Here is a 27,833-nt window from a genome sequence, read left to right as displayed (position 1 = left end):
TGATTTAAATAGTAGGTTACAGACTACAGTTAGTAGTTCTGTGATTTCACATTTGAGTTCCTTCAGAACTCTTGGGTGAATACCATCTGGTCCTGGTGACTTATTACTATTTAGTACACTGGTACACTGTTCCTTTGGGAACAGAAAATCTGGTATTTCTGTGAGTGTTCAGTGATCAGGGGCTAGATACCACAGGGTGACACTTTGAAGGGACACAAGGCCTGGGGTGCATCTATTGTGAAACTGCAGGGCAAAGGAAGGGCTAATATAGCCCATTATAATATAGCTATAATGATGGACTGGTTGTGTTAGAAAGCTGACACCCAGTTAAGCACAGGCAAGACTCCTTCGTGCTGGCGGCAGGTGGTAACAAGGTGACTCAAAGCTCTGGGTGAGTTGAGAACCGTTACAATGTATTCCCATTGGTCTCAACAAGACTACTTAGATGCATGTGGATTGCTCAAATGAGTAAGGTTTTGCAGGATGGGGCCCTTATTTAAATGGAATTGTAAATGATTTGTTTAACATTACTAAATGGGCATGCCCTAAAAGAAAGGAATTCAAATATGCATGGCCAGTGCAAGGATGTTTTGCACCCTAGGCGAAACTTCCACCTTGCGCCCGTGCCCTGATGCGCCCCCCCTTGTGGCAGCTCACCTCAGCTCCATGCACGAGCATCCTGAGCACACCGTCGTTGCTTCACTTCTCCCGCCTCCCAGGCTTGTGGCGCCTAAGCTGAAGTGAAGTGGAGAAGGGGAGGCGGGAGAAGTAAAGCAGCCACGGTGTGCTCAGGAAGGAGGCGGAGCAGGGGTGAGCTGGGGCAGGGAGTTCCCCTGTGTGCTTACCCCCCCCCCCGCCCCACTTGCTGCAGGTGGCTCTCCCAGTGCTCCCCTGCCCCAGCTCCTTCTACCTAAATGCCAGCGGCGACCGGGGTGTCCGAAGATCCGGCCGCCGCAATCGCTGCTGAAGAAAATGTCGCCCCCCAAATCCTAGCGCCCTAGGCAACAGCCTAGGTTGCTTAAATGGTTGCACCGGCCCTACAAATATGAGACCACAAAGTGCTATATGAATGCACCCTTTCAGCAAATTCATAACAAAAGGTGATGTAGAGTATAGAAGACTATTTTTATATTTTTGTTTAAACAAAATCCAGTGTTTTACCAGCTAGTTTTTAATAGCTTGTCAGTAAAATAAATTTAAAAACACTTCAAAATAATGAAAAAACATTTGCAGGTGAACTACAAAGAAGTTTAAAATATTCATTTATAATCTCCAAGTATTAAAAAGGATATGTGTGGTTGTATTTTATCCATCTCACTTCTGTGTATCTGTTATGTTTTTAATAGGTGGAAGCCTCCCATATCTCCTTTGATAGCACTGTGCACATTTTTAATAGCAGAGAAATATGCTGGTGAGCAATCTGTGTGGAAGCCTTATCTTGATGTTTTACCAAAGACCTATACATGCCCTGTTTGTTTGGATCAAGAAGTAGTGAGACTTCTTCCTGAGCCCTTAAGAAGGAAGGCTCAGGAGCAAAGAACAATGGTCCAGGAACTGTATACCTCTTCCAAGTCTTTTTTCTCTTCTCTGCAGTCTTTGTTTACTGAGAATGTAGCAACTGTTTTTAACTACGATGCTCTGCAGTGGGCTTGGTGCACCGTTAATACTAGAACAGTGTACATGAAGCATTCACAGAGGAAATGTTTCTCTAGAGAGCCAGATGTTTATGCACTAGCGCCTTATTTAGATCTGCTAAACCACAGTCCAAATGTTCAGGTAAGAAGCTGGAAAAACATAACCATAGTTTTTATGATGTACAATGCACAGACTCTGTGCAGAATCCACATTCTTGTCTCTGATGAATTAGGAACACAGCATCCCACTGAAAGGTCATGACTGGTGTGTATAGTTTATTGTTTGTAGGACGGTTATAGGCTCAGTAGATACGCCACTAAAACATCAAGTAACCCAGCATGAAATAACAAATAGAATTAATTTTATGAATCAAGTGGCAAAATAAGGATGGGGAAAGGATTCTGTGCCTCTGCTCGCCCCCAGTACCCTGGTATGATGAGGTGTAGCAACCCCACACTCAGCCTGAAGGGATTAATGAAAGCCTGTGGGCACAGTCGGCCTCATCCCACTTACACCTTCAGCATGTGTCAGACCTGAAGGAGAAGTTAAAAGTGCTGACCAGGAAGGAGAGCAGATTTCTGGCTCTCACTCAGTGAGAGAAACCTGGCTAGAGTCAGGGATCTGAGTAGGGTTGCTGGCAGACAAAGCCTACCTGAAAGAAGGTACCTCTGCAATGGGGATACTCAGGCAGCTGGGAAAGAAAATGGCAGAAGGTGAGTCCACCCAGGTTTCTCTCCAGTGGTGAAAGGTTCTGCAAGGAACAAGAAGACTCCTGCTGAGTCAGGGACTGCCCTGCCAGGGGAAGAGGAAAACCCCTCTACAGCAGACCCAGCTGTGTAGCAGAAAGTGCTAAGGAGCCCTGCAGTGACCATTTGGGAAGTAGCTTAGAGTGGAGCTGATATGCTGGGAGCCTGGGAAGAGGCTGAGATAAAGGGCCAAGATAGGATAAGGTAAGAAGTGGCCCAGGAGACAGCAAGGGCCTTGACTGTGTAAAGAGGGTCCTTGGTCTGGACTGAGTGGAGTAAGAGGGCCTGAGTTCTACCAGCCCACCAAGGAAGAGGGGTGCCCCCCCTTTCACCCCAAAGAGTAAAGACTGCTGAACTCCCCTGATACTAGAGATGAGGACTGGTGAGTCTGGACTCAGACCAACTGTCCAACATGAAGTTGAAGGACCACTAGCTGGTTTACCCTGGAAGGGGTGCGACTCTACATAAGCTGGAAGGAGCGGGGCTGAATGGCATGAAGAAGCAGACCACTGTAGGGGTGGAATGTCTGTCAGCAGGGGGCGCTAAAGGAGGAAAGCCTTTACCTCATGCCCCAGCCACTAGAGGGTATGCCAGCCAATGAGTCACATGCTTATGCTTTTGGCCTTTGTGCCCAGAAATGGCTTGGGGAGAATTGTCCCCAGCAGAGGGCCCCTGTAAGTAGCTCTGTATTACCCCCTCACAAGGTGCAGTGCAGGGGGCATGTGGTTTCTATAGTGCCTGGTACTAGGCTTCAAGCAGCCAATGGCAACCTTATCAGGGCTGCCTATAAAATTGCTCTGATTTATGCCAGGGACCACACTGACTCACGTGACTGCCCAGAGTCATGGTAGCACAAAGGTGGCTTAAAGCTAGCTTTGTTCCCACTTCCCCTTCTGTGCCCTGCCTCCTGGAGGCAGCACAGTCTTGAACCCAAGGGTTAGTTGTTTGTTCTGTTTTAGTATTTTAGAGAATTTTTCCTCTTTCTTCAGATAAGGTCTGAAGTGCAACAAAGATAATCCCTCTTCAAAATCACTTTACATATTTCATTGAGTCCTAGATGTTTATACCCTTTTGCCACAGTAAGGAAATATTACTGGTCTTTATCATTCTAGGTTTTTTCCCCCCACTGCTATAGAGGAAATGTCTTTTTAAAATTTCTCAAAGGTAAAAGCTGCATTTAATGAGCAGACGAGATGTTATGAAATCAGGACAGATTCACATTGGAGAAGATATGAAGAACTGTTTATCAGTTACGGCCCTCATGATAACCAGCGACTTCTGCTAGAATATGGATTCGTTGCCATCAACAACCCACAGAGTGGGGTTTATGTCTCAGCAGGTTGGTAGCTTGATCTTGACATTAAAATGTGACATACTAGGGAGCCAGGCAGCTTTATCTCTTCATCGGGTAAATACAGTAATTGAGGGGCAGTGGGGAAGCTTACATAGTTTCACTCTGCACTAGGCTGTTACCAGTATGATCACTTTAGGGTTTGTTAGCAGCATTAAAGTGAAATATAGGGTTGAGCTGGTTCCATTTTTGCCTTTTTGAACTACACCTAATGGGGATTTTTAACTAAAAGAGTGTGACTGTGTGTGTTTGTGTTAAGAGGCCTTCATTGTTTTGGTTTTGCTCACATTTCATTTGTATGAAACGTAGTTAGCTCTGCTCTGAAAACTCTTACGTGTTTGGTTAACTTTAAGCACAGGAGTAGCAACACTAGCTTCAATGGGACTGCTTATGCGAGTAAAATTTAGGCACGTGCTTAAATGTTTGCAAGATTGTGGCTTTAGAGAATAATTTAAGGATGGAACTGGAAATGCTGGGAGATTTTTGCAAACTACCCTCTCTCAAGTGTGTGCATGCATGCATCTGTATCACACTAAATATTTCATAGAGAGGATGCTCACATGTCTTAGAGGCCCCAATTCTGCTAAACTTAGTGTTAAGCATGTGCTTAAGCACTTTACTGAACTAAGACCACAATAAGAGAAACCCATGCTATTAGGCAGCCCAGTCATTGTTATAGAAAATTAATAATTTTGTAGTGAAGACTTGGTTATGAGTTGGCCAACAAGCTGATTGGAAAGCAAAAAAATAGCTTGGAAAGTGGATTTTTTTTTATGTTTATTTTTTTGTCAGTGGGGCTTGATTGCTTATTTAGGCATGTGAAGAGAGAGAGATTGCTGTTTGGAATTGAATATGCAGTAGGCAAGTTACATTTTTATTATAAAGCATTTGGGCTGTTTAAAGTCACATTTGCAGCTTGTATAAATCAGCTGCATTTACTTCAGTGCAGTTACGTTGATTTACCAGCTGAGCATCTGGCTCTTGGTGCTTTAGAACTGACTGTATGTCAAAAATTGTGTTAAAAGAACATTATTAAGGTTGCCGGGTCAAGTACGCAAAAGTTAGGAAATGCCAGAATTAACTCACTCTCTGGGTTCAATCCTGCAAGTTCGTGAGTGCTCTTCAGAGGGGTTCTTCAACTCAAGGTAAAGGTCATTAAAGTTTTGACATTATCTGAGCTGGTCTTTGTGTACTGTTCAGTTGGAAGGTTAATTATAGTTAAAATATAAGAAAATACAGTTCAAGTTAGCTTGTTTTCAGTGTGAACTGTTTGCTTAAGGATCTTTAAATATGTATTTTGCAGATATCCTTCTTAAACATCTCTTTTCAGCAGACAAGCAGAGAAATATGAAGCTTTCCATTCTAAAGGATCATAACTTGTTAGAGTAGGTATCTCTTTAAAACCCTGGTTTCCATTTGAGAAAATAGTTACAACAAAACTGAAATAAAAGTTCAGATGCTTTTTTTTTTTAAACTTCCAAAAAAATTGGTTTATAAAAATATAGGTATTCTGTTTAGCTCCTTGACAGTGGAAGACAATTTAAGTGGATAAAAGACAATATGAAAGCTAAGGATCAGGGTTAGGGGTCAGCACAAGACAATCTGGACTACCCTGTTCTAAGGCTGTGGGAAGCAGCAGAGCAAAGGGAGCTGGGGAGAATCCTTTCCCCCTAGGTGCTACAGTGTAGTTCACACATGGACTATGGATCTGCTTCTCCTTAACTATCAGAGGGGTAGCCATGTTACTCTGGATCTATAAAAGCAGCAAAGAGTCCTGTGGCACCTTATAGACTAACAGATGTATTGGAGCATGAGCTTTTGTGGGTGAATACCCACTTCGTCAGATGCATGTCGACATGCATCCGACGAAGTGAGTATTCACCCACGAAAGCTCATGCTCCAGTACGTCTGTTAGTCTCTAAGATGCCACAGGACTCTTTGCTCCTTCTCCTTAACTGTGTCCTAGGGTGGGAGGAGGCTGCCACTAGGTAGATGTTTTGTTGCCACAGTTCCTGTTAGTGTGAAGATCACAAACTGTGTAATGAGCTCATGCTTTCTACCTTTTGGTAATTTTTGACATTTTTAGAAATTTGACATTTGGAAGAGATGGGCCATCATGGAGACTCCTCACAGCTCTCAAGTTGTTATGTCTTGGAGGAGATGAATTGTAAGTTTCAAATACACTTTCAGAAATGTGGTCATTTATTTGGAAAATAATGCCTCTCCTATCCTTCTAATCTGTGTCTTCTCACACTAACTGAGGTGTAGAGATGGTAACGTTGGACATACTTGTGTGATTATCTCGAACTTCAGTAAGACTACTCATGTGTAAGGCAAGAAGGATTTGGAACGATATATAATTTAAAAGTCGTTGTCTGCTTGTTGCATATATGACAACTCTATTCAGTTAAACACCAAGCATTCTGTTGTGTTCCCTTCCTACTCCAAGAACTGGATATTGCTTTAATGTTCAGTTTCTGTTTCTTACATTTGTCACTTTCATGGGTCCCATGAACTCAGACATCAGTTTGATTTCTCTGAAAAGTACATTTCAGGGACTACTATTGACGTATCGGGGCCAAGTTCATCGCTGAAGTACAAAGATTCAGCACTGATGTTACAAAATTGATTGTGCTTATTTCAGCAGTGAATTTGGCCTTCAAAATCTTGGCATTGTTTACAAATGGGTACATGAGCTTTGTCAGTTATCAAATATGTTTTTAAATTAAAAGGAAAAATATTTACACTCATCTGTACTGTGAGGGTTTAGTCCTGGACAGAACATGTTAAAGTAACTGAAAGATACTGAAATCAATCAGTCTTCCATACCATGCAATGTGTGTGCCGTTCTACTCAACGGCTTAAACATGCACATCATTGTGGTATCTGAGTGCTGTGGGTCTATTTTATTTATTTATTTGTGCGTGTTAACCTTGACTTATTTATCAGGGTTTTATTTATTTTATTTATTTTGGGGTATAACTTCAGTTTAACTTCTGGCTGGGGAATGCAACAAATCATCACTTGTCAAATGTATTTTTTGCTTTAGTACCTACTGGAAGAAAGTCCTGCTTGGTGATATAATTTCAGCCAGAAATGAAGAGAGGAGTTTGAACATAGCGGCAAAAATATGCTTTTCTTTAATAGAGGAGACACAGCAGGTCCTTCACCAGGTAACTTGGCTAGAAGAATACAATAGGGCAGACGCCCCCAAGGGGCTTGTCTACGTGGTGTTATAGTCTGCAATTGAGGGCTGTAATTTTTAGTCCCCACTAGCATGTTATGCACTAACAGGCCCAGGTGGACTCTGTTGATGTGCACTAAAAGTTCCTGTGTATGTTAATGTACTACTGTTTGAAATAGGACTTCGTTAACGCATGCTAGGGAACTTTTAGTGTGGACAACACAGATCAGTTAGTGTGCAACACGCTAGTGCAGACTAAAATTTGCACCTCTCTAGTGCAGACTACAGTACTGCATAGACAACTTAACTTAAATTGGTAGTAACAACATTGACTTCAGGGATGTAAATGAGGGTAGCATCTGGCTGTGTGTTTCACAGGCAATGGTTTGACCTACAATTATCAGTTTATTTCAGGCGTTAGCTAAGTCTTTATTTTTGAGGGCAGGGTGCTTTTTGGGTTTCTATTCATAGTGTGCTTCAGGCATAATATACTCCAGGTTTACACCAATATAACTGGGATCAGCTCCTGCTGCAGTAAGCGTATCTTAGTTTAGAATTTATCCTGCTTTGGGGGAGTTGGAGGGCTGTCACTTTCTTGGGAATATCTTGATATATATTACGCACATGGACCTTAAATCACTGGGGTTATTTCCATTTAATTCAAGTGGGTTTTGGATTAGAAACTCTTGGTAAAGCATAAAAAGGTGGCAAATGAAAAAAGCGCCTTGGATTTACGCCAGTATAACTGAGATCAGAAAATGGCCCAACAGTTACAATGATTTTCTTTAAAAATGCATGCAGTAATCTTATTGCAGTGGCAATAGGCTTTAACTCAGGAGAAGCATAGTGGCCATCGTATCCCTTTATCTGGTGTTGTGTACCTCATGGCCATCTGATGTGATATGGGGAAAAGCAATTAGGTGTACTTTTTATGAATTAAGTGAGAAAATAAATAAGCAAATACAAAGCTAGCTAACACTGCATTTCCCTAAAACAATGTGATAATAAAATTGAGGTTACACTGGAGATCGGATGAATTAATCAAGGGAATAATAATAGCGTAAATTGACATCAATAACCTGACAAGAAAATAGATTGAGAATCAGCCAAAAAAAAAAAAAAAAGACTGGGACTGAGTTCAGCTTGGAAAAGAGATGACTAAGGGGGGATATGGTTATGAATAGTGTGGAGAAAGTAAATAAGGAAGTGTTATTTAATCCTTTACATAACACAAGAACCAGGGTCACACAATTAAATTAATAGGCAGCAGATTTAAAACAAACAAAAGGAAATATTTCTTCAGACAACGCACAGGCAACCTGTGGAATTCTTTGTCAGAGGATGTTGTGAAGGCCAAAATTATAACTGGGTTAAAAAAAGAACTAGATAAATTTCATGGAGGATAGGTCCATCAATAGCTATTCGTCAGGATGGTCAGGGATACAACCCCATGCTGTGGCTGGCAGATGCTGAGATTGAACAATGGGACGCATCACACGATGATTGTCCTGTTCTGTTCATTCCCTCTGAAGCACCTAGCATTGTCAAAAGACAGGATGCTGGTCGTATGGCCGTTCTTATGTTCAACTGATCAAATCATTGTGGGAACATGATCTGTAGTCAAATTGTATGGTGCTATAGTGGTACAGCTGCAGCGCTGTGCCACTGTTGTGTGGACGTGGCGTCTGTGTCCCTTCCCACACCCACTCCCACCTCTCTACATTCAGTACAGTGGAATTAGCTGCTCAAGATTCCTCTCTCCAGCAGAATGGTTTATGCTAACCCCTCTACAGAGCCAGGATGACCTCTTTTGATCTGCAGTAGGATTTGCTTAGAATTTAGGTTAGTCTGAGTCATTTTATGGTTTTCTTATCTGGATTTACCTGCATGTGATTCTACTTCTACTACTAATCTTCTCCTCCTCCCCCCGCCCTCTCCCCAACAAATGGTTAGGAAAAGTCTATTAGTTGCAGTTATCTTAGGAAAGAATTCAAAAGAGAAAAATACCTAAAGGATCTACTCTTCGGCTTGCTTAGACTGTGGAGCTTCAGAATCAGTCAGGAACTGCAGTTAGGGGAACCAGATGATGTCTTTTGGCTCCGATATCTTAAGATAGCATGTGTCATCCTCTGGTCAGTTGGCTGGTCTATGAGAATCTCTCTCCTTTTTCCTGGGGACTGGCCTAGGGAAAGTAGGGTATGAGCCATCTGGGTGTCTTTGTGGTGACCCATGAAGCAGCACACTTGGCTTTTTAAGCTTTGTAATGTGTCACAGTACCTCCCAGAGATTTTTTATGAGCAAATGGGAGACCACAGGTTCCATATCTCTTGCAGTAGTAAGAGAGCTTGAGACGTAAGCCCTTGTATTAGAGACCTGGTATGAGGTGGGACCTGCTTACAGAATCTGGCAAGAACAGGGCCAATATTGCAAAAATACAGATTTCTAAGAAGTGCTAAGCACAGAGTACTCATGCAAACACACCTCAATATCAAGTGGTACCGGAATATTCCGATATCAAGGATGGTACAAAAACATTCCCCAAGAATAACAGCAACATACTGACCCTCCCCCCCCCCCCAAAAGATAAGGTCAAGATGACAGTATGTAATAGAGATATATTGATTGAACCAAAATGTACAAGGTGATTGGTGATAACTAGCCATGTCAGGGGGCAGTAACTAACTATGGGGCAGTACTGACTTGTTTGTATCTGGGTATAAAGATGTATTTCAGAGGGAATATCTTTGTCTAGCCTAGGGAGGAATGGAATGTCCCGCCATTCACTGAGCTGTCCATTGTTATGGGCATACATGCATTAGTGGTCTGGTAGAGGCTGCGGGATACTAGTAACGTGTGTTGTCGACAATAAATCTGGCCTGGTGCCTTTGTACCTTAACAGTCTTGTGGTCATTGGGCAGTTTGTTCGAGGTCTGCTGTGTCAGCTGTCTGTGCAGAGCTGGGGAAGCACACAGACACATACGCAGCCGAACATCTAACTACACTGGTGACCCCGACTACTGCATTGTCCAATCTTTGTTGAGGGTGGTCAGGCTTACCTTTTGGTTTGCTTTTGAGGCCTTCCTTCCTGCGAGCAGTGTTATTGCCACATCTATGTTAAACTACAAATCCACGTACTTCCCCCCAGAACCTTATCTGGATTAACAGTCGTGTCACAATGGTTCTCAGGCAATTAAGGCCCAGCCACTTCCCTGGATATGACTGGTAGCCCATTGCCCTTTGACTGATAACATTGTCAGTGCCCAGACTTATTCATGTATCTCATGTGCGCACTTCCTCAGTATTGCTTAGGGCCTCACAACACACAGAAAGAAATGACTGAACTGTCACCCTATGGCTAGACTGGGCAAATGTATGAAAGAGTGTCTTGCACTGCCAATGTCTTATTGACAAAGCTGCTTTTGAGCTCTTGTTACTATAAACGTCATTTAAAAATACAACAGATCAAAATACCTACTCAGTGTCTACGCTACTATAGGCCTATGTGCCATGTATAATAGCATACAGTAAAATAAAATGACTACCTGTAAGCTTATTTTAGCTACCACTATTCCCCTGAGAACAAAACACACTTCTGTTGAGACTATTATAATGGAAAATGGTCATAAAAATACATTCTCAGCAAAGAAAACATGTATGCACACAGTTCAATCAGCTCATGGCCCTCAGGGCATAGGTACAGCTTCTTTAGGCCTGAACTGGAGGAGCAGAGACAGAATTATTTATAGACATGGCATATAGGGACATTGTAGAGCAAGCCCCACCTCAGAACTGGCTTCCCTGATCTTCCAGTTGAGGAAGCCAATCTTATGATGGAAGGGCACCTAGGTGAAATGGAAGGACACACCTTCTTAGATGGGATTTCCTTCCCACTGCGATAGTGTAGATGAACAATTCCTCAGGCACCAAAGAGGTTGCTTCAGGAGATGGAATTAAAGGCAGCGGTACGGGATTAGATAATCAGGAATAGACAGTTAGGCATGTGGTTACTGAGAGAACAGCATGGTGACTTGCCTGCCAGTTGCAAAGGTGGTGGCTATTACAAGATTTTAGATGGACTTCTGGTGAATGCTGGGGGGGAGCCTATGTTGGTGGTACTTATTGGAACTGATGACCTAGGGAGCCGTAGAAGAGAAGTCCTGGAAGTTAAATTTAGACTGCTAGGTAGAAAGCTTAGGTCCAGATCCAGGGGAGGGGAGCATTCCTTGAAGTCCTTCCAATCTCAGTGTATAGAAAAGGAGTTTCAGCTTAGGTTCTGGGGAATGTTTTTGGGAAAGGGGAACCTGGTCAGAGGGGATGCAAGAATTTTAAAAACCAAAAACAGTGAGCTAGAGTGCCTAGCAATGGAAAAGGACCTTGATGTAGTAGGTATTATAGAAATGTGGTGGAATGATTAAAAACCAATGGGATATGGTAATACCTGTTACAAACTATACAGGAAAGACAGACTAGGCTGAAGAAATGGGGAAACAGTGCTGTATATAAGGGATTCCATTGAACCTTGCTAGAAAAAAATTAAGAGGGGAGAGGACTACACAGTTGAATACAAATTCCAAATGGTAAGAATGTAAATGTATTATTAGGGCTATGCTACTGTCCTCAAGATCAGGAAAAGGAAACTGAATACACAATGTTGAGAGAAATCGGAGGCAGAAAAGTGTAACAAAATGATGACAGTGGGAGATTTCAGTTATATAAGTTCAGATATTAACTGTTCAAAAGGCACAATGGGACAGTGTTGAGTACTTGTGTCAAAACTTTGATCCATTAAATGTTTGCTTCTTGCAACAGCTAGTTCTTCTTCGAGTGGTTGTTCATGTCCATTCAAAGTAGGTGTGCGCATGCCGCATGCACGCCAGCTGGAAGATTTTCCCCTAGCAACGCCCGTAGGGTCAGCCCTGGGGCCCCCTGGAGTGGCGCCACTAAGGCGCCCTATAAAGGGGCCTGCCGACCCTCCACCTCCTCAGTTCCTTCTTACCACTGGTGATGGCTAGCTGGAACTTCGCTTTCTGACAGCAAGTTTAGCAGTGTCCATAAACCTCGTGTATATAGTTCATGTATATAGTTAGTCTATCTCGATTAGTTGTACATAGTTCTTTGCTGTTGGGGGGTCCCCCCCCCCCACCTACTCGTTGCCCCGCCGGGACATGCCAGGGTCTCCCGGGTTAAACCCTGCAAGGACTGAGGAAAGTTCTTGCCAAAGAGTGACCCACACTCTGCTTGTTTGAGGTGCCTCAGGGAGAGCCACCAAAGAGACCAGTGCACTACTTGCAGGGGCTTCCACCCCAGAACTCTTAAGGACAGAGCACAAAGACTTAGAGTTCTTCTGATGGAGGCTGCCTTGCGGCCACCTTCAGATCCGGAGCTGGCTGATGCTGTGCCCAGCACGTCATCGTCGGTGCAGAGCGCCCCTGCACCAGCATCAGGACTTCGGGTCCAGCCCAAATCCTCCAAAACCTGGCACCGGGGGAGTCAGGTCATAAGAAGTCGGCCTCAGTGCAGCACCGCTCGCCCTCCCCAGTGCCCGCTAAGAAGAAGAGGTCGGTGAGGAAGTGGTCGCCCTGCCAGAACCTCCACAGGCTGATGCCGTCTGCCGGTACAAGTGGACAGGCTGGGCTACAGCCCCCGGCTGCTCCGTTGACTCCCACACTGGAGAGAGGGCAGTCGAGTCCGGAGCGACCAGCATCCCCGGGCCTTAGTGGAGACGTGCGTCGACGCCGGAGGCATTCGAGGCGGCCTCGACCTGCTGAGACTCCCGGTACCGGGCTCCCTGCATCGTGGCAGGGAGTTGCCGACCATAGCTTGTCCCCCAGTACAGTCTAGGGGCAAGCCGGCCATGCTGTCACCGCCCTCTCCGTCCTGCGCCACCCGGGCAGCACCGGACCAGAAAGACAGCTCCCCGCCTCCGTGCCGCTCTCTGGCGACGACGGGTGATGCTCCCCCCAGTTCCTCTTATTCAGAGACCTCAGACTCAGAGACAGACTCCTACCGCTCCAGTCGTTGGCGGAGCAGGTCGACTTCTGGGGTGAGCCACCAGCGGTACCCACCACAGTGGCAGCAGCAATGGAAACTGCCCTCCCTGGACCCCCTGGGCCTACCACCAGTCGGTGGGCCAGGTGTTTGGTCCTCGCTCCAGGTCAGCCTCGGTCTCCTCGGCATCGATGGCCCCGGCGCAGTTGCCTCCTCCACCGGCACCGTCGCCGGGCAGGGGTCTGCCGCATCTAAGTTCAGCACCCCTAGCCCGGCACTGGCGGCGACCACGGTTCGGGCTCAACAGGTGCCGCCAGACATGCCAAGCCGTTCATTGGCGACTCCGGTACCCACTGCGGTGCCACATTTGGAACCGGCACCGGCCCTGTAGCCTCGGTACCGTGTGCCACTGGACCCCAAAGGGCTGGAAGCGCTGGAGGATGGGCCGATTCAAGTGATTTCCTCTTCTTCTTCCCCGGATGAGGCGGTCACGGGCATGGCCACGGCACCGTTCCTGGAAGACACTAGGATCCTTCAGCAACTGCTCAGGCAAGCGGCTCAGAGCCTCACAATCCAGGCTGAGGAAATTGAAGTGGACGTAAATCCAGTAGTGGACATCCTGGCTCCATCGGGGCCATTCAGGGTGGCCCTACCATTGATCAAAACCGTAGAGGACACGTCCCGCACCTTATGGCAAACGCCAGCCTCATTGGCCCCTACTGCCAACAAAACAGAGAGGCGTTATTTTGTGCCCTCTAAAGGGCATGAGCCTTTGTACACCCACCCTTCCCCGGACTCCCTGGTGGTAGACGCAGCCAACCAAAGGGAGCGTCGGGTTTCAAGGGTCGACGCCAAAGAACAGGGACGCCAAAAGGCTCAACCTCTGTGGTAGAAAGGTGTACTCCATGGCAGGCCATCAACTACAAATAGCCAACCAACAGGCTGTCGTAAGCCGATATGGTCATAACACATGTTCGGCCATGTCAAAGTTTACCGAGCTCCTTCCCCAGGATTCGAGGGCAGAGTTTTCCGCGTTGGTGGAAGAGAGAAAGCTCATCTCCCGAGCCTCCCTTCAAGCTGCCCTGGATGCAGCTGACTCGGCCTCACGCTCCATGGCAACAGGCCTGGTCATGAGGTGCGGAGCCTGGCTCCAGGTCTCGGGCCTTCCCTATGAGGTCCACCAGACTATCCAGAATCTCCCCTTCGAAGGGCAGATGCTGTTTTCGGACAAAACGGACAAGCGTCTGCATAGCCTAAAGGACTCGAGGGATACGCTTCGCTTCCTGGGCCTGCATATCCCGGCAACCCAACGTTGGCAGTTGAGGCCGCAAGCGGCCCTGCGCCCTTACCAACCTCAGAATCGTCCATAGGTTGGGTGCAGATGTGGCAAGAATGGCAGGAGGTGCACCAACGCCACCCCTCCAGCGAGGCATCCGGCCAACCGAGACCGACGTTGGGGTCTAGGCCCCCTATTTGATGGTACAGTCAAGGACGGCCTACCGATCCGGACTCCAGATCCTTCTTTCCCTACCTTTTTGGGTCACGTCTGTCCCCCTTCTACCATGCCTGGTCCCGAATCACGTCGGACAGTTGGGTGCTTCGCATGGTAGAGAGGGGATATTCTATCCAGTTCTCCTTCCTCCCGCCCCACCAGCCCCCCTTCCTGTCCCTCTTCAGGGACCCCTCTCATGAGCAACTTCTAGTTCAGGAAGTGCGGTCCCTCCTCACAGCGGGGGCGCTGGAGGAAGTTCCTCAGGAGCTCAGGGGCAGAGGCTTCTACTCCCAGTATTTTTCTAATACCGAAGGCAAAAGGGGGCCTTAGACCCATCCTGGACTTGCGGCGGCTGAACAAGTTTGTGAAAAAGCTCAAGTTCTGCATGGTCTCCCTGTCCTCGATTATTCCTTCTCTGGATCCAGGAGATTGGTATGCCGCCCTCGACTTAAAGGGTGCATATTTTCATATTGCCATAATTCCCCGACAGCGTCGGTACCTCAGGTTTGTCGTGGCCGACGCCCATCTGCAGTTCACAGTGCTCCCATTTGGCCTATCGGCGGCACCAAAAGTCTTCACGAAGTGCATGGCAGTCGTGGCGGCCTTCCTGCGCAGGCGGGGTATCGAGGTATTCCCCTACTTGGACGATTGGCTTATAAAGGGCCGCTCCAAGGAGCAGGTGGAAGCTCAGGTGCTTTTCATCAGGCGGACCTTCCTTGAGCTCGGCCTCCTCTTAAACGAGTCCAAGTCCACCCTGTCTCCTACCTAAAGGATAGAATTTATAGGGGCGGTTCTGGACTTAACCCACGCCAGAGCGTATCTTCCGGAGTCTAGGTTCCAGTCCATGTCCGAAATCATTCTCGGTCTGCAACGTGCCCCGACCCCCACGGCAAGAAACTGCCTCAAGCTGTTGGACCATATGGCGGCTTGCACCTATGTGATGAGCCATGCCAGACTCCGGCTTTGCCCACTACAATCTTGGTTGGCGACTGTATGCCGCCTGGCCAGGGATCCCCTGGACTCAGTGGTGACTCTTCTCCGGGTGGTGCTGAGCTCTCTCCGATGTTGGCTTGACCCTTCGCCACCCTTCAGCCCTCCCTCTCCCTGGTGACGGATGCCTTGGATTGGGGATGGGGAGCACACTTGGGGGATCTCAGGACGCAGGGCTTGTGGTCGCAGGAGGACCTCGAGTTACATATCAACGTCAGGGAGCTGAGAGCTGTTCGCCTGGCTTGTCTTACCTTCCAATCCCACCTGGTGCGCAGATGTGTCTCAGTCCTCACGGACAACATGTCAGCGGTCTTCTATATCAACAAACAGGAGGGTGCACGCTCCTCTCCCCTGTGCAGGGAAGCCCTCACGCTCTGGGACTTTTACGTTCAGAATGCTACCCACCTGACGGCGTTCTACCTCCCGGGGGAACAGAACGGCCTGGCGGACGGCCTCAGCTGCTCTTTCTGGGGTCAAGAGTGGTCCCTTCGTCGGGATGTAGTGCGCTCAATCTTCTGGCTCTGGGGTCATCCCCAGTTAGACCTGTTTGTTTCAAAGAAAAACAGGAAGTATTGGTGGTTTTGCTCCCTCTGCGGCCACAGCCCAGAGTCTCTGTCGGACGCCTTCCTCCTGTTGTGGAGGGAAGGGATGCTCTACGCCTTTCCTCCAATGCCCTTGATACACAGGGTAATTCTCAAGATCCACAGGGATCACACCCATGTAATTCTGATAGCACCGACATGGCCACGCCAACATTGGTATGCATCGCTCCTGCACATTTCCACCTGAGTGCTCCTGACGCTGCCCCTGCTGCCGGACCTGATCACGCAGGATCAGAGCTGCCTCCGCCACCTGAACTTGCAATCACTTCACCTCACAGCCTGGATGCTCCATGGTTGAACCTGGTGGAGATGCAGTGCTCCCAACAGGTCAGACAAGTGCTACTCGGTAGTAGAAAACCTTCGACCAGGGCCACCTACCTGGCCAAATGGAAACGCTTCTCCATCTGGTCCGGTCAGCAAGGGCAGGAGCCGTTGCGGGCCCCGATTCCCATTATCTTAGACTATCTGCTCCACCTGAGACAGTTGGGCCTTTCTCTCTCCTTGGGTTGAGTTCACTTAGCAGCTATCTCAGCTTTCCACCCAGGAGAGAGGGGCTCCTCAGCATTCTCAAACCTGCTGGTTGGTCGTTTCCTCAATGGCATGGACAGGCTGTCTCCGCATGTCCGTCAACCAGCTCCTACCTGGGACCTCAACCTGGTCCTCTCCTCCCTCACAGGGACTCCCTTCGAGCTCCTGGCTTCATGCTCTCTGCTGTATATGTCATACAAGGTCGCTTTCCTTGTAGCGATCACCTTGGCCAGGAGGGTATCGGAGCTCAGGACGCTGACATCCGAATCCCCCATACACTGTCTTCTATAAGACCTCACCCGGCTTTCCTCCCCAAGGTCGTCTCCCAATTCCACATGGGACAAGATATCTTCCTACCGGTGTTTTATTCAAAGCCACACTCCTCCGGTAAGGTGCGGAGGCTGCATTCCCTGGATGTCCGCAGGGCCCTAGCCTTCTATGTTGAACGGACAAAGCCGTTTAGACGGTCGACCCAGCTCTTCATTGCGGTGGGCGGATAGGGTGAAGGGGCTCCCGGTCTCCTCTCAGAGGATCTCTTCGTGGATCGCGGCCTGCATACGGGAATGCTATCGTATAGCTAGAGCCCCTATCCCTCTGGTTACGGCCCACTCTACCAGGGCGCAGGCCTCCTCCGCGGCGTTCCTGGCTCAGATTCCAACTCAGAAGATTTGTAGAGCTGCCATGTGGTCCTCCATCCACACGTTCACGTCGCACTGTGCCATCACACACCAGGCTAGGGATGATGCCGCCTTCGGCTGTGCAGTGCTTCAGTCGGCAGAGACCTCCCACCCCATCACCTAAGATTAGGCTTGTGAGTCACCTACTTTGAATGGACATGAACAACCACTCGAAGAAGAAAAAATGGTTACCCACCTTTTAGTAACTGTTGTTCTTTGAGATGTGTTGTTCATGTCCATTCCAATACCCACCCTCCTGCCCCTCTGTCGGAGTGCCGGCAAGTAGGAACTGAGGGGGTGGAGGGTCGGCGGGCCCCTTTATAGGGTGCCATACCCTATGGGCGCTGCTAGAGGAAAATCTTCCGGCTGGCATGCATGCGGTGCGTGCACACCTACTTCGAATGGATATGAACACACATCTCGAAGAACAACAGTTACTAAAAGGTGGGTAACCGTTTTCTCCAGAGGCTGTTCTTGACTTTGTCATAACTCACGCATGGGAGCGAGTTCATGAAGTAACTAGCTAAGTCCATTATTGAAGCTGATTGTGGTGTCCAGAAAGTTGATGCTGGTGTGGCTGTGTTTTAGAGAGCATTTGATGAATGGGGGTGGTTGTTGAAGTTGCGGTGGAAATTTTATGAGTAGCTGAGTAGTATTAATGACTACAATATAACTAGGCTTACCATCTCTGACCTGCTGTAGGGGGCAGATTGTTGAACATCTGCTTACTGTCTGTAGGGTTCTTCTGAACCTTCTGGTGCTGGCCACTGGTGTGGGCAGGATACTAGACTAGATGGACTTTGGGTCTCATCCAGTTTGGCAATTCCTGTGACTCTTAACGTTGGCTTTAGTCTGTATTTTCTGTGTGTGTTGTGGATTTTGAATGAACACTTTTTCATTTTGCCACTAATTCTGTTTTCTTGATAAGTCATAAAATGTAACTAGTACACATTTTGATGCCACTTACCACAAATTAACTTGTTGCAAATGTCTGTTTATGGGTTACATCTATTTTTATTACTGAGTTTAAATATCCTCTTGGTTTTTATACACTTCAGATTTCCCAAATGAAAAAGGACAAGATGAACCTTGAAAACCAGCTGGCTTTGGTAGAAGTACTGCGCCTGGAAGATCTGATGATCCTGCAAACATCAGCAGAGATTCTGTGCAACATGCACACTGCAATAACTTGACCTGTTCAGAAAGCAGACCATGACTGTCACAGCACAGTGGCTTTCACTTACCAGGAGCTAGAGGCCTGCTTGACCCAAACATTTTTGATGACCAGTAGCATCAAGGAATAATGTAAAATTATGGTGGAAAAGCTGTCCAGTTTCATTTATGGATGTTGACATCAACCATAGGGCCATATTCTGTTCCTCCTCTCCTGAGAGGCGCAGCCTAGAAAATGCAGTGGGCCAGAGTGGCTTTGTCACCTTTGTGTCATCTAGATTCTGGGCTGCTGTGGGGACCAAAACAGCTGGAATAATTAGAGCAGTCCCAGGGTCTGATGGAACTTCATCTGCCTGGGGACTGGAATATAGTCCAGAATCTCCATAGTGCCAATCAGCTACTCCCTAGTATGTCCCTACTTTTGTGGCTTACAAGGGAGGGCAGTGCAGAACTACTTGCCTCACCCTATGTTATTTGTGTGTGAGGGCCATCCTCTGCTGACACTTTGGTATCTCATTTATGGTCCCTGGACTTTGCTGGGATGATTATATAAGATCTGGAGCACAGGCCATGTCAGTCCCAGAATGACTCAAAAACAATCATCCAATGCCCATCCCAAACGCACGTATAGTAGTACACTGATGCTGGAGGCTCTGTAGTGGCCCTCATGCAGAAGTGTGGATTTACCTCCCCCCATTTAAAAAATCTCCTCCAGATTGTTGCCAGCCTAGGTGATTATTGCTCCTTCTCTGAACAACAAACAGACGTGCTTGAGTGATTTTGAGCTGTGGTGGTGTAACAGTTTGCATGTTGGCTATTCAGGAAATCCACTCTGATGCTTTCTGCCGGTCCCAGTTGTCACATAGAGAAACTTCCCTCTCCTGTCCCCTTTTTGCCTTTCCTGATCTATCTGGCTGGGCATCATAGTTGTCGGAGGGTTTGGGTAACTATTGACATTAGGGCCATACCTGTGTGAATGGTCTTGTATCTTATTACTTTTTTGTGTGCTTTCTTGCAGACCCTCAGTCTCTCACCGTTGTGTTTTCTAGTATGAATCTGCTGCATGTCACCCATTTACTAATACCCTGGTAGCTTTGGAAAAGCTAATGTGGGATAAAGTCTTGGTCAAGGGAGATACGTGAGGTGATGGGCAAAGCTTGAAGAGGAAAGGAAAGGGAATAGCTTAGGTTCCACGACTATGGGATCGGTATAAGGACATAGGTAAATGGCTACAAAGTCAGTTGAAAACTATCATGTGCACAGGGCCTGTACTTTTGGGAGTTGGCTGACTCAAAGAGTTAGAGGCAAAAAGGGACACTTAGCGCATCTAGTCTGACCTACTGTATATCACAGGCCTCTAAATTTCACCCAGTTACCCCTGTATTGAGCCTAATAACTTGTAAGCCTGTCTTCCACTTTGGCATCCAGTCTTGACTTGAAAACAGTAGAGATGGAGAATGGACAGTGGTGAACCACAGTCACTACTAGAGATTTGTGCCTTATTTCCACGTTGAATTTGTCTGGCTTCTGCTTCAAGCCATTGGTTCTTGCTTTGCCTTTCTCTTCTAGTTTAAAGACACTATTAGTACCCAGTCTTTTCTCCCCAGGAAAGAATTTGTGCACTGTAATCAAGTCACCTCTCAATCTCTTTTGATAAGCTTAACAGATAGAGCTCTTTAAGTATCTCATTGTGAGGTATTTTTTCCAGCCCTTGAATCATTTTTTGGGGCTCTTTTCTGCACCCTTTCCAAACTTTCTACATTGTTTTTTAAATTGTGGATACCAGAACTGTAGGGGCAGAATTCTAGTATCAGTCTCACTAATGCTATGTACGGAGGTAATATCCTCCCCCTATTCCTACTAGTAACTTTGCATTTTGTCTGCATTAAAATGCATTTTGTTTGAATAGGGCCAGCTTTACCAAGCAATCCAGATCACTTTGCATGACTGCCCTGTCCTCATTATTATGTGCAAATTTTATCAGCAGTGATTTTTTAAAATATTTACTTCCAGATCATTGATAAAAATATTTACTAGCGTTGGGACTAGTAGCAATCCCTGCAAAACGCCATTAGAAACACTGCCTGACAGATTGTCTCTCAAAGAATATGTCTGTGGCCTGTGGAGTACAGGCGCTACACGTGTAGCTACATGCTGCAGTGAAAGGTAAGCTGTATATGCACTTGTTGCTGTGGGGTACGGCTATAGGCTGCAGTGAAAGTCTCCTGCAGCAGGGAATGGGAAAAGGCTCTGGCAGTGGAGAAGCTGCTGGAATCTTTCCCTGGTGCTTAAGCCTCTCACTGTGGAGGGAAAGGGCTCGGGCAGCAGGATGCAACACTGTTAAAAATAGCAGCATAGATGTGGGTGTGTAGAGAGCCTGTGTTGGGTGTATATACTGTGTGGTTCAAGTGTGTAGGATACTCTACTTGCCTAAGCAGTTCCTCATTTACACTGCTGTTTACATGTGTCTAGCAGGCGTGCAGTGTCTCTATGTTTATGGCAGCATGTAGACATACCTTAAGTGTTACACTGCCACAGTTCAGATCAGCAGAGGTACCGGAGCTAGAGTTCTTTCATTTTAAACAGGAGGATATCCTCTTAGAAGGTCTCTCTCCTCTATAATTTGCTTCCCCCCTACCCACACTTGGTCTGCCAACGCCTGAATTTATTAACCTTTCTATCATGCTACAAGACTCTTCTGTTCACCTGGGCATTTGGAAAGATGGGTTGAGGAGGGAGAATTTTATTTTTGTCAGATAATTACTGAAATAGGATGAACAGTCTAGATGATGTTGTGAATAAAAGAGACTACTATATGGGAAGGGAGCTTATTGCTATTTTATTGCCCTTTATTTTTGTACCCAATTGCTCTTGGCCTGCTATGTTACAGGAGCTCGTGGCCTCACACTGCATCTTGTAAGGAATTCTGTCTATAATGTTAGTCATATGTAAAATGAACTATGGTATTAAAAAATTACATAAGGCTATATTTTTACTGTGTGTTTGAACAGCTCCTAGCACACCTAATAGGAGCCTGGGCCATGACTAGGGCTCCTAGATGTTATGGTAAAACAAATAATAAGATAATAAAAAATTGAACATACATATATTTTAGTTACATCTGAAAAGCCCATCTACTAAACACTTTTAAAATAATGTAATCTCTTTGAAGTGGTGGCAAGAGTCTCTGCAAATCACTCCCAGCATTTTACGCTCTCACTTGTACCATGGTGTAATATGTTCCAGGGACCCTTACAGCAGCTGGGGAAGGGCCAGAGTGTAGCGAGCTCCAGCCATGCTTGTCCCTGCTCTGACGAGCCCACTGTCCCCGGACTGTTGAGAAAGGGTGGTGTGAAGTTGGCTATGCTAACTGCTCCAGCTGAAGATTCTCCTAGGCCGAGGGAATTCTCCATAACTCATGTAGATTCTTTTTGTAGCACTGAGGTGGTTCAAAGGGGACTTTGGTGCTGAGGCGCTGGTCTGAGGACTTAAGGCCATTAGCTGTGACTAATGCCAGGAACTGATTATCTGCTTAGTTTCATTTAATAAATTATCCCTAGAGAACATACGATGTGACCCTGAGTTGCTATCAGTCTGCATATTTCTATGTAATTAATGGCACTAGGGCAATGTATATCAGCTGAAGATCTGGCCTTGAGTATATTGAATAGTTAATAGCAGTGTTTTACAGAGTTAGATACAGAGGGGTTTAGCGATTATTTTGAGGTGATATGGGGCTATAATTAAGAATGCTGTGCTTAGAGCAATTTCCATTTCTCTAGATATGATAGGTGGCCTTGGACTTGCAGGAATGCATTACAGTTTGACAGTGGACTAATGTCAAAGGCAAAATCTTGCCCCACCCTTAACTATGAAGTCACTATCAGTGCCTGTGTAATACACTTCAACATCAGCTTTGCTGAATTGCACCCTTAGGCACGTGTGTAAGACTTCAGTGGGGCTTTTAAGTGGTTTGCTGAATCAGGGTCTAAAATACATCTGAGCTAAGGCATCTTAAGATGGTTTACCTCACCACCTTTGCACATTCTTACCTTCTCTAGCTCTCATTCTATAAGCTTAAAAGGACTCTGGTTATCTTAGTAGTTTAGTTTTAGTAATTTGCTGTTAGTTAACATTTGCCTCAAAAAGTTGAATCAATCTTGTCATTTAAGTGTAGTTCTACTATGAAAAGAGACACTGTAAAAATAGCCCATTCTCATTCATTCCACAGATCTGCTTCCTGTGGGTGTCCAAGGCAGATCTGCAAACTTCAGTACCACTCTTATATTTTTACTACATTTTACAACTGTCAGTGATGCAGAACCAATATAGATTTGGGGGAAGCGAGCTATATTCTATTCTGACTTGCTCAGCATCAGCAGAACAGTTATAAAGTCCCAAATACAGAGCTGCATTCTGCCTTCAGTTATACTTGTGCAACTACAGAGAAGACAATAGGTCTACATAGGTGTAACAGCAGCAGGAGCAGAATTTTCATTGCTGGTGGCAATACATAAGGCAAGAAATAACCCAGCTTGACTCTCAGATCCTAAGATGCAGAGCTGGCATTTAGGGGGGAAGTGTTGTTGTTTTTTTGTCAGCTGAACAAATGAAATCTGGAGTCACTGAAAAATTATAAACATGGCGCCCTACAATGTCATCTAACCTGAGTCACTTTTTAGAGTAGAACATCACTTTAAAGTGAACATCCTATGGATTTTCCTTGATCTCTTCTGGTGAGTGGCTTCTCGTTTTCACATTTCTTCAGCGATAGGGTGGAGATCATAATTTCCTAGTATTTTTAGACCTAACTGATCAGAACAAGATAAGATAGCATCAGCTCTCAAGCCCTGTTAATTAAAGTTTTAAGTACAGTATGAAAGCATTTAAAAATGACACTCCCTAAGGAAGAGATCTTTAAGTGATTCTCCAAGGATGCATTGCCCCTCTAAGGTTGAACACTCCCTGCAAATATAAAATCTTTTTGAAGAAGGTCCTTGGGAATTATCTGAAGTGATTGCAAGCATACAGTGCATCAATAATTACAAATGAACATCATAAACAGAATGCTGGGAAGGGTTTGCAATAAATTCTGCCTGGTTTGTTTAATTACACAGTACACTTGGACTAAGTTTGCTGAACACTTTGCAACCTATCCTTGTGTTCATGTTTGCAGAAAAATTGTGTGAAATTCATAGTGTGTCATCGTTTCAACATGAAACCAAGAGAATCTTGGCATTTGTGACTGATTTTAGTCAGATCGAAAACCCAAACTCAGATGATGTGACTTCACAGACTAAAATGGAAAGAAATCCTCACATAATTCCCATGAATTTTATATTTTAATATTCTTTAGAATGTCTAAAACCCTGGAAAGAAGTTCTATATTATTGTCCATTTGTATTCTATATTGCCATAATGCCTTGGAGCCCTAGTCACGGACCAGGACCCCACTGTGCTAGGTGCTGCACACAGAACAAAGATACAGTCCCTACCCCAAGGACCTTACAATCTGCATAGAGAAAATAAGCTGACAGCTAAATACGGGCAGATGACGGAATACTAGGAAACCGAGGCAATACTGTGCAAATAGACAACATAGTCATGGTGGGGGAAGGGGTAGAACACACAAGGAGAGTGAACAGTGTGATGGTAGCAAATGACGGAGGTTAGTTCCATAAGTTTTTGAACGGAGACAAGTTGGTGCATTTACTCTGGAGGCGATCAGCTAAATGGACAGAGAAGGGAAGGAGAGAGTAGAAGGGGCAGGTGTTGAGAGGCTGAGGTGAAGAGACCTGCAGAGGGAAGGGGAGGGTTAGAGTGAACAGCCATTCAGCACAGGACACAGAATCAGAGAACATTCTCATTTTGACTGGAATGGCCAGAGATTCCTACTTTGCCATTAGTCATAATATACCAGTAAGCAAAGAATTAATGTGAAACACAGTTTCTCATTTATTGTTTCTGCTAACCATACAATGTGCTAAGTTCAGAACAAACACAAAGGTATTCGGAAACATAATACTGATTGAACTGCATGAAATTAGTGTAATTTCTGTAGATGTCCACTAGATGATGCAAATGTACTGCAGAAAGATAGGAAACTACATTAAGCAAGAAATATTTACATTTGCTGTATTTTATAGTTCAATATAAGGGAGAGAGTAGCATTTTTTCAATGGGCCATGGTTATTATTTGATTTCTATAGTTAAGAAAAATATCCATTTGTTGAATTGCTTTTAGGATCAAGTTACAAAGTTTATATTCTAGTCTGCTGCAACGTTGGTTCCAGGATACTAGAGAGGCGTGTGCGAGGTACACAGAAGAATCTTGTCTCTTCCACCGCTAGAAGTTGTCACCTCAACCACCTTGTCATTTTAGTCCTCTGCATTTAGAATAAGACAGAAGCAAAATCGTTTGAAGGAACTTTCTCTCTTACTGGGCATGTTTCCATCTTTTTTCTGTTTTATCTATCTTTTTTGTAGTAGCCTCCCCAAATTTAGAGTATATCTGAAACTCCAGTCCAAGACACGAACACAGACCTTGGGTGAATTCTAGTCTCATGCTATTCTGGTTCAACCCCATTGACTGAGGTCTGGTCTACGCTACAGAATTCGCTTGATACAAGGCAGCAAAAGTTGACCTAACTCTAACTCTAAAATTTCACTCCTGCCAACCTAACTTCCCTGCTATGATAATAACTCCACCTCCATGAGAGGTATAGAGTCAATGTCAATGTAGTTAGGTCAACACAATGTCAGTGTAGACTAGGGTGACCAGATGTCCTGATTTTATTGGGACAGTCCTGATTTTTGGGTCTTTTTCTTAGACAGGCTCCCATTTCCCCCCCCCCCCCCATCCCGATTTTTCACATTTGCTGTCTGGTCTCCCTTGTGTAGACACTGTTGCTCACATTGACTTTCAGAAGGCATCCCAGAATGGCCCACACTGACAGTATAATCGGGACAAGTGCTCCTGGTGAGGATGTATACTGCTGACACACAAAGGTGATTTAATTATTGCAGTGGCTGTATGCCAACCCTGACTGAGGTTGCCATAGTTTTGTAGTATAGCCATGCCCTTCGTGAGGTTGCCCTGGTATAATTGAGTACTGTCCACTTTTCTTCACAGATTCGGGTCCTGAATTCTCCTCTCATTTACACTGATGTAGCAATACACAGTTCAGGGTGTATCTGAGAGCAGTTCTGGGGCCTCTGTCTGGTTGCAGAGATTCAGTTTCTTTTCTCCCACTTTTAAAAAAGACAGGCAAAAGTCCATCTGTGCATTTTGAGTCTGATCCTCAGGAGCGCTGAGCGGCCACAACTATTGCAGCCAATGGGAATTGCAGGTGCTGTGCAGCCCTCAGGGTCTGACCCCTTGTTCCTGGACTGGCTGGCCCTCCTTCCTCCAGATAGTTACACAGCCACATATACTTGGCAGCTACCCTGACTGGCAGAGCAGATGCTCTGCCTGAACTGAACCCTAGGCGAGTGACAATGTCTCTCTCCCAAGCTTTTGCTGGCATAAGCAGTGGAAGTCCTAGGAGTGGACTCTTGTCTTCCTACATCAGTTTTTATATTCGTGTAACTCCATTGACTTCATTGGTGTTACTTCTGACTTACGTTGAAAAGGGGATTAGGTCCCTAATGTCTGTTTTATGGCTTTGTGTACACTTAAACCTATACAGCTGTGCCACTGTGTTGCTTCAGTGTAGACACTATAGCAATGGGAGAGGTTCTTCTGTCTCTGTAGTTAATCCACCTCTCTGAGAGGCAGTAGCTAGGTCAACTGAAGATTTCTTCTGTGCCAGCCTCTCATATTACCTACAGCTATGCTCCATTTTTAGTGCACTATCTCAATCAGAGCTAGCACAGGTATATCTCCTCTAACTGCGAATTAGACCTTCAGCTCAAAGTGTAGCCATAGCATTAGATAGAGAGAGAAGTGCAGTGCCACAAACACTGCATCTTTTGGTCTGCAAAATGCCAAAGAAAATTCGAATAATGCTGTTTTAATCATCGTTAAAATCAAAATGCTGAAAACCCACTGTGACACTAGCAGGCCAGATGCCAGGGCTGCAGGCAGTAGGTAAGAACTGACAAACTCATAGCTGGAGACCAGACCAGTTTACTTATGTGTTAGTTTTGCTCAAAATAGGTATTAATATTACAAGAATGTATTTAGGGTTCAGACTCTATTGAGCGTCTGTATGTGCTACATGTATTAGTCTTATTTGTAGTGTCTGTATGCCATGCTATAAGGAAATATGTAACTTCCGCTTTACAACTTTGAAAATGTTTGCTCTAAACCTGTCAACTCAAATGGGAAGAGTGTTCCCCCCTCCAGCCATCCAGAAAAACTATCAAAATCAGATGGACCATCAAAGAACATCGCAATACAAAGGATTGGTGAATGACCCTATTACACCTTGGAAATGATATGTGCAAGGAAGCTTGTCCTATGGCCTCGGAGGCTGGATCTAGGAAATAAAACAAAGATGCAGGAAAATTTTCCATCTCTTTGCTGTTTGAACTCTCACAGAGACGGAGATGCTAAACAGAGGCCAAGATCCCCAGAGTTCATCCCTTGTGCATGCCCTGAAAGAGATCTTGAATTGACTGATGATCACATCTCTGTCATCTTTAGGAACCATGGAGGGTAACTCATTTGTGTGTATATATTTGCTTGCTATAACCTGTATCTAACTCTTATTTCTTTTTTCTAGTTAATAAACCTTTAGATAGTTTGTTACAGGATTGGCTACAGGCATTGTCTTTGGTGTAAGATCTAGGGTACCAACTGATCTGGGGTAAGTCTCTTGGGACTGGAAGCAGCCTGAATATTTTGTCATTTTTGGTGTAAGTGACCATTTATCATTAAGTCCAGCTTGCCCGGGTGGCAAGATATACTGGAGTGTCTAAGGGGACTATCTATGACTGCATGGTAAGACTGTTATAGTGATCCAGAAGTTCACATTTGTTACTGAGTTGGTGAAATCTAACTGTAGAACACAGTCTGCCCTAAGGGAGGCACTTATGGTCGTGAGCCACTCCAGACAGTGTGACTCACCTCCCATCAATTCATGCTCCTTGAATACTTTTAACCTATCCTTAAGGGTCCCTATAAGTGACATTTTAAAACAAATGTCTATATACTATAGTTGTTACCAGTTGCGGGTTACAACTTGTATGACCATCAAGAGTCCGTGAGAGAGAGAATAATTTTCTCCATTAGACCACTTACATTGTAAAGAATGATGTAGAACAGAGGTATTAGCAGACCTCCCTTTGTTTATAACTAAAAAAGAAAAATCTGGCTGCTTTAAAGGACATGAGAATGAGTTTTGTCTTCCTTTCCTATTACTGTCAAACAAACTTTACCTCAGCCCTGAATATCACATGGAATTTGTCACTGGCAGGAAGCATAAACTTTATCTTGTGAATATATAACTTACAGCCACTTCTTA

The 27,833-nt window shown here is 45.4% G+C and overlaps 1 protein-coding gene across 5 annotated transcripts in view; it reads left to right on the top strand.

Annotated features, from left to right (window-relative positions):
* Nucleotides 1-27,118, top strand: part of SETD4 (SET domain containing 4) — a 52,865-nt gene extending 25,747 nt beyond the window's left edge. For 4 of the 5 annotated variants that reach the window (XM_032778303.2, XM_032778322.2, XM_032778313.2 and 1 more), the window contains 6 exons: nt 1,347-1,776; nt 3,546-3,720; nt 5,036-5,117; nt 5,819-5,899; nt 6,782-6,905; nt 22,598-27,118. In XM_032778303.2, the coding sequence (XP_032634194.1) occupies nt 1,347-1,776; nt 3,546-3,720; nt 5,036-5,117; nt 5,819-5,899; nt 6,782-6,905; nt 22,598-22,759 (1,054 nt within the window). In that variant the 3' untranslated portion in view covers nt 22,760-27,118. Of the gene's footprint in view, nt 1-1,346; nt 1,777-3,545; nt 3,721-5,035; nt 5,118-5,818; nt 5,900-6,781; nt 6,906-18,251; nt 21,356-22,597 lie in introns of those variants that run through there. The other variant, XM_032778363.2, reaches the window with a different exon arrangement.
* Nucleotides 27,119-27,833: the final 715 nt, after the last annotated feature.

Source organism: Chelonoidis abingdonii, chromosome 1 (genome assembly GCF_003597395.2).
Source record: "Chelonoidis abingdonii isolate Lonesome George chromosome 1, CheloAbing_2.0, whole genome shotgun sequence".
NCBI lineage: Eukaryota > Metazoa > Chordata > Testudines > Testudinidae > Chelonoidis > Chelonoidis abingdonii.
This window is presented reverse-complemented; position numbering and strand designations above follow the sequence as displayed.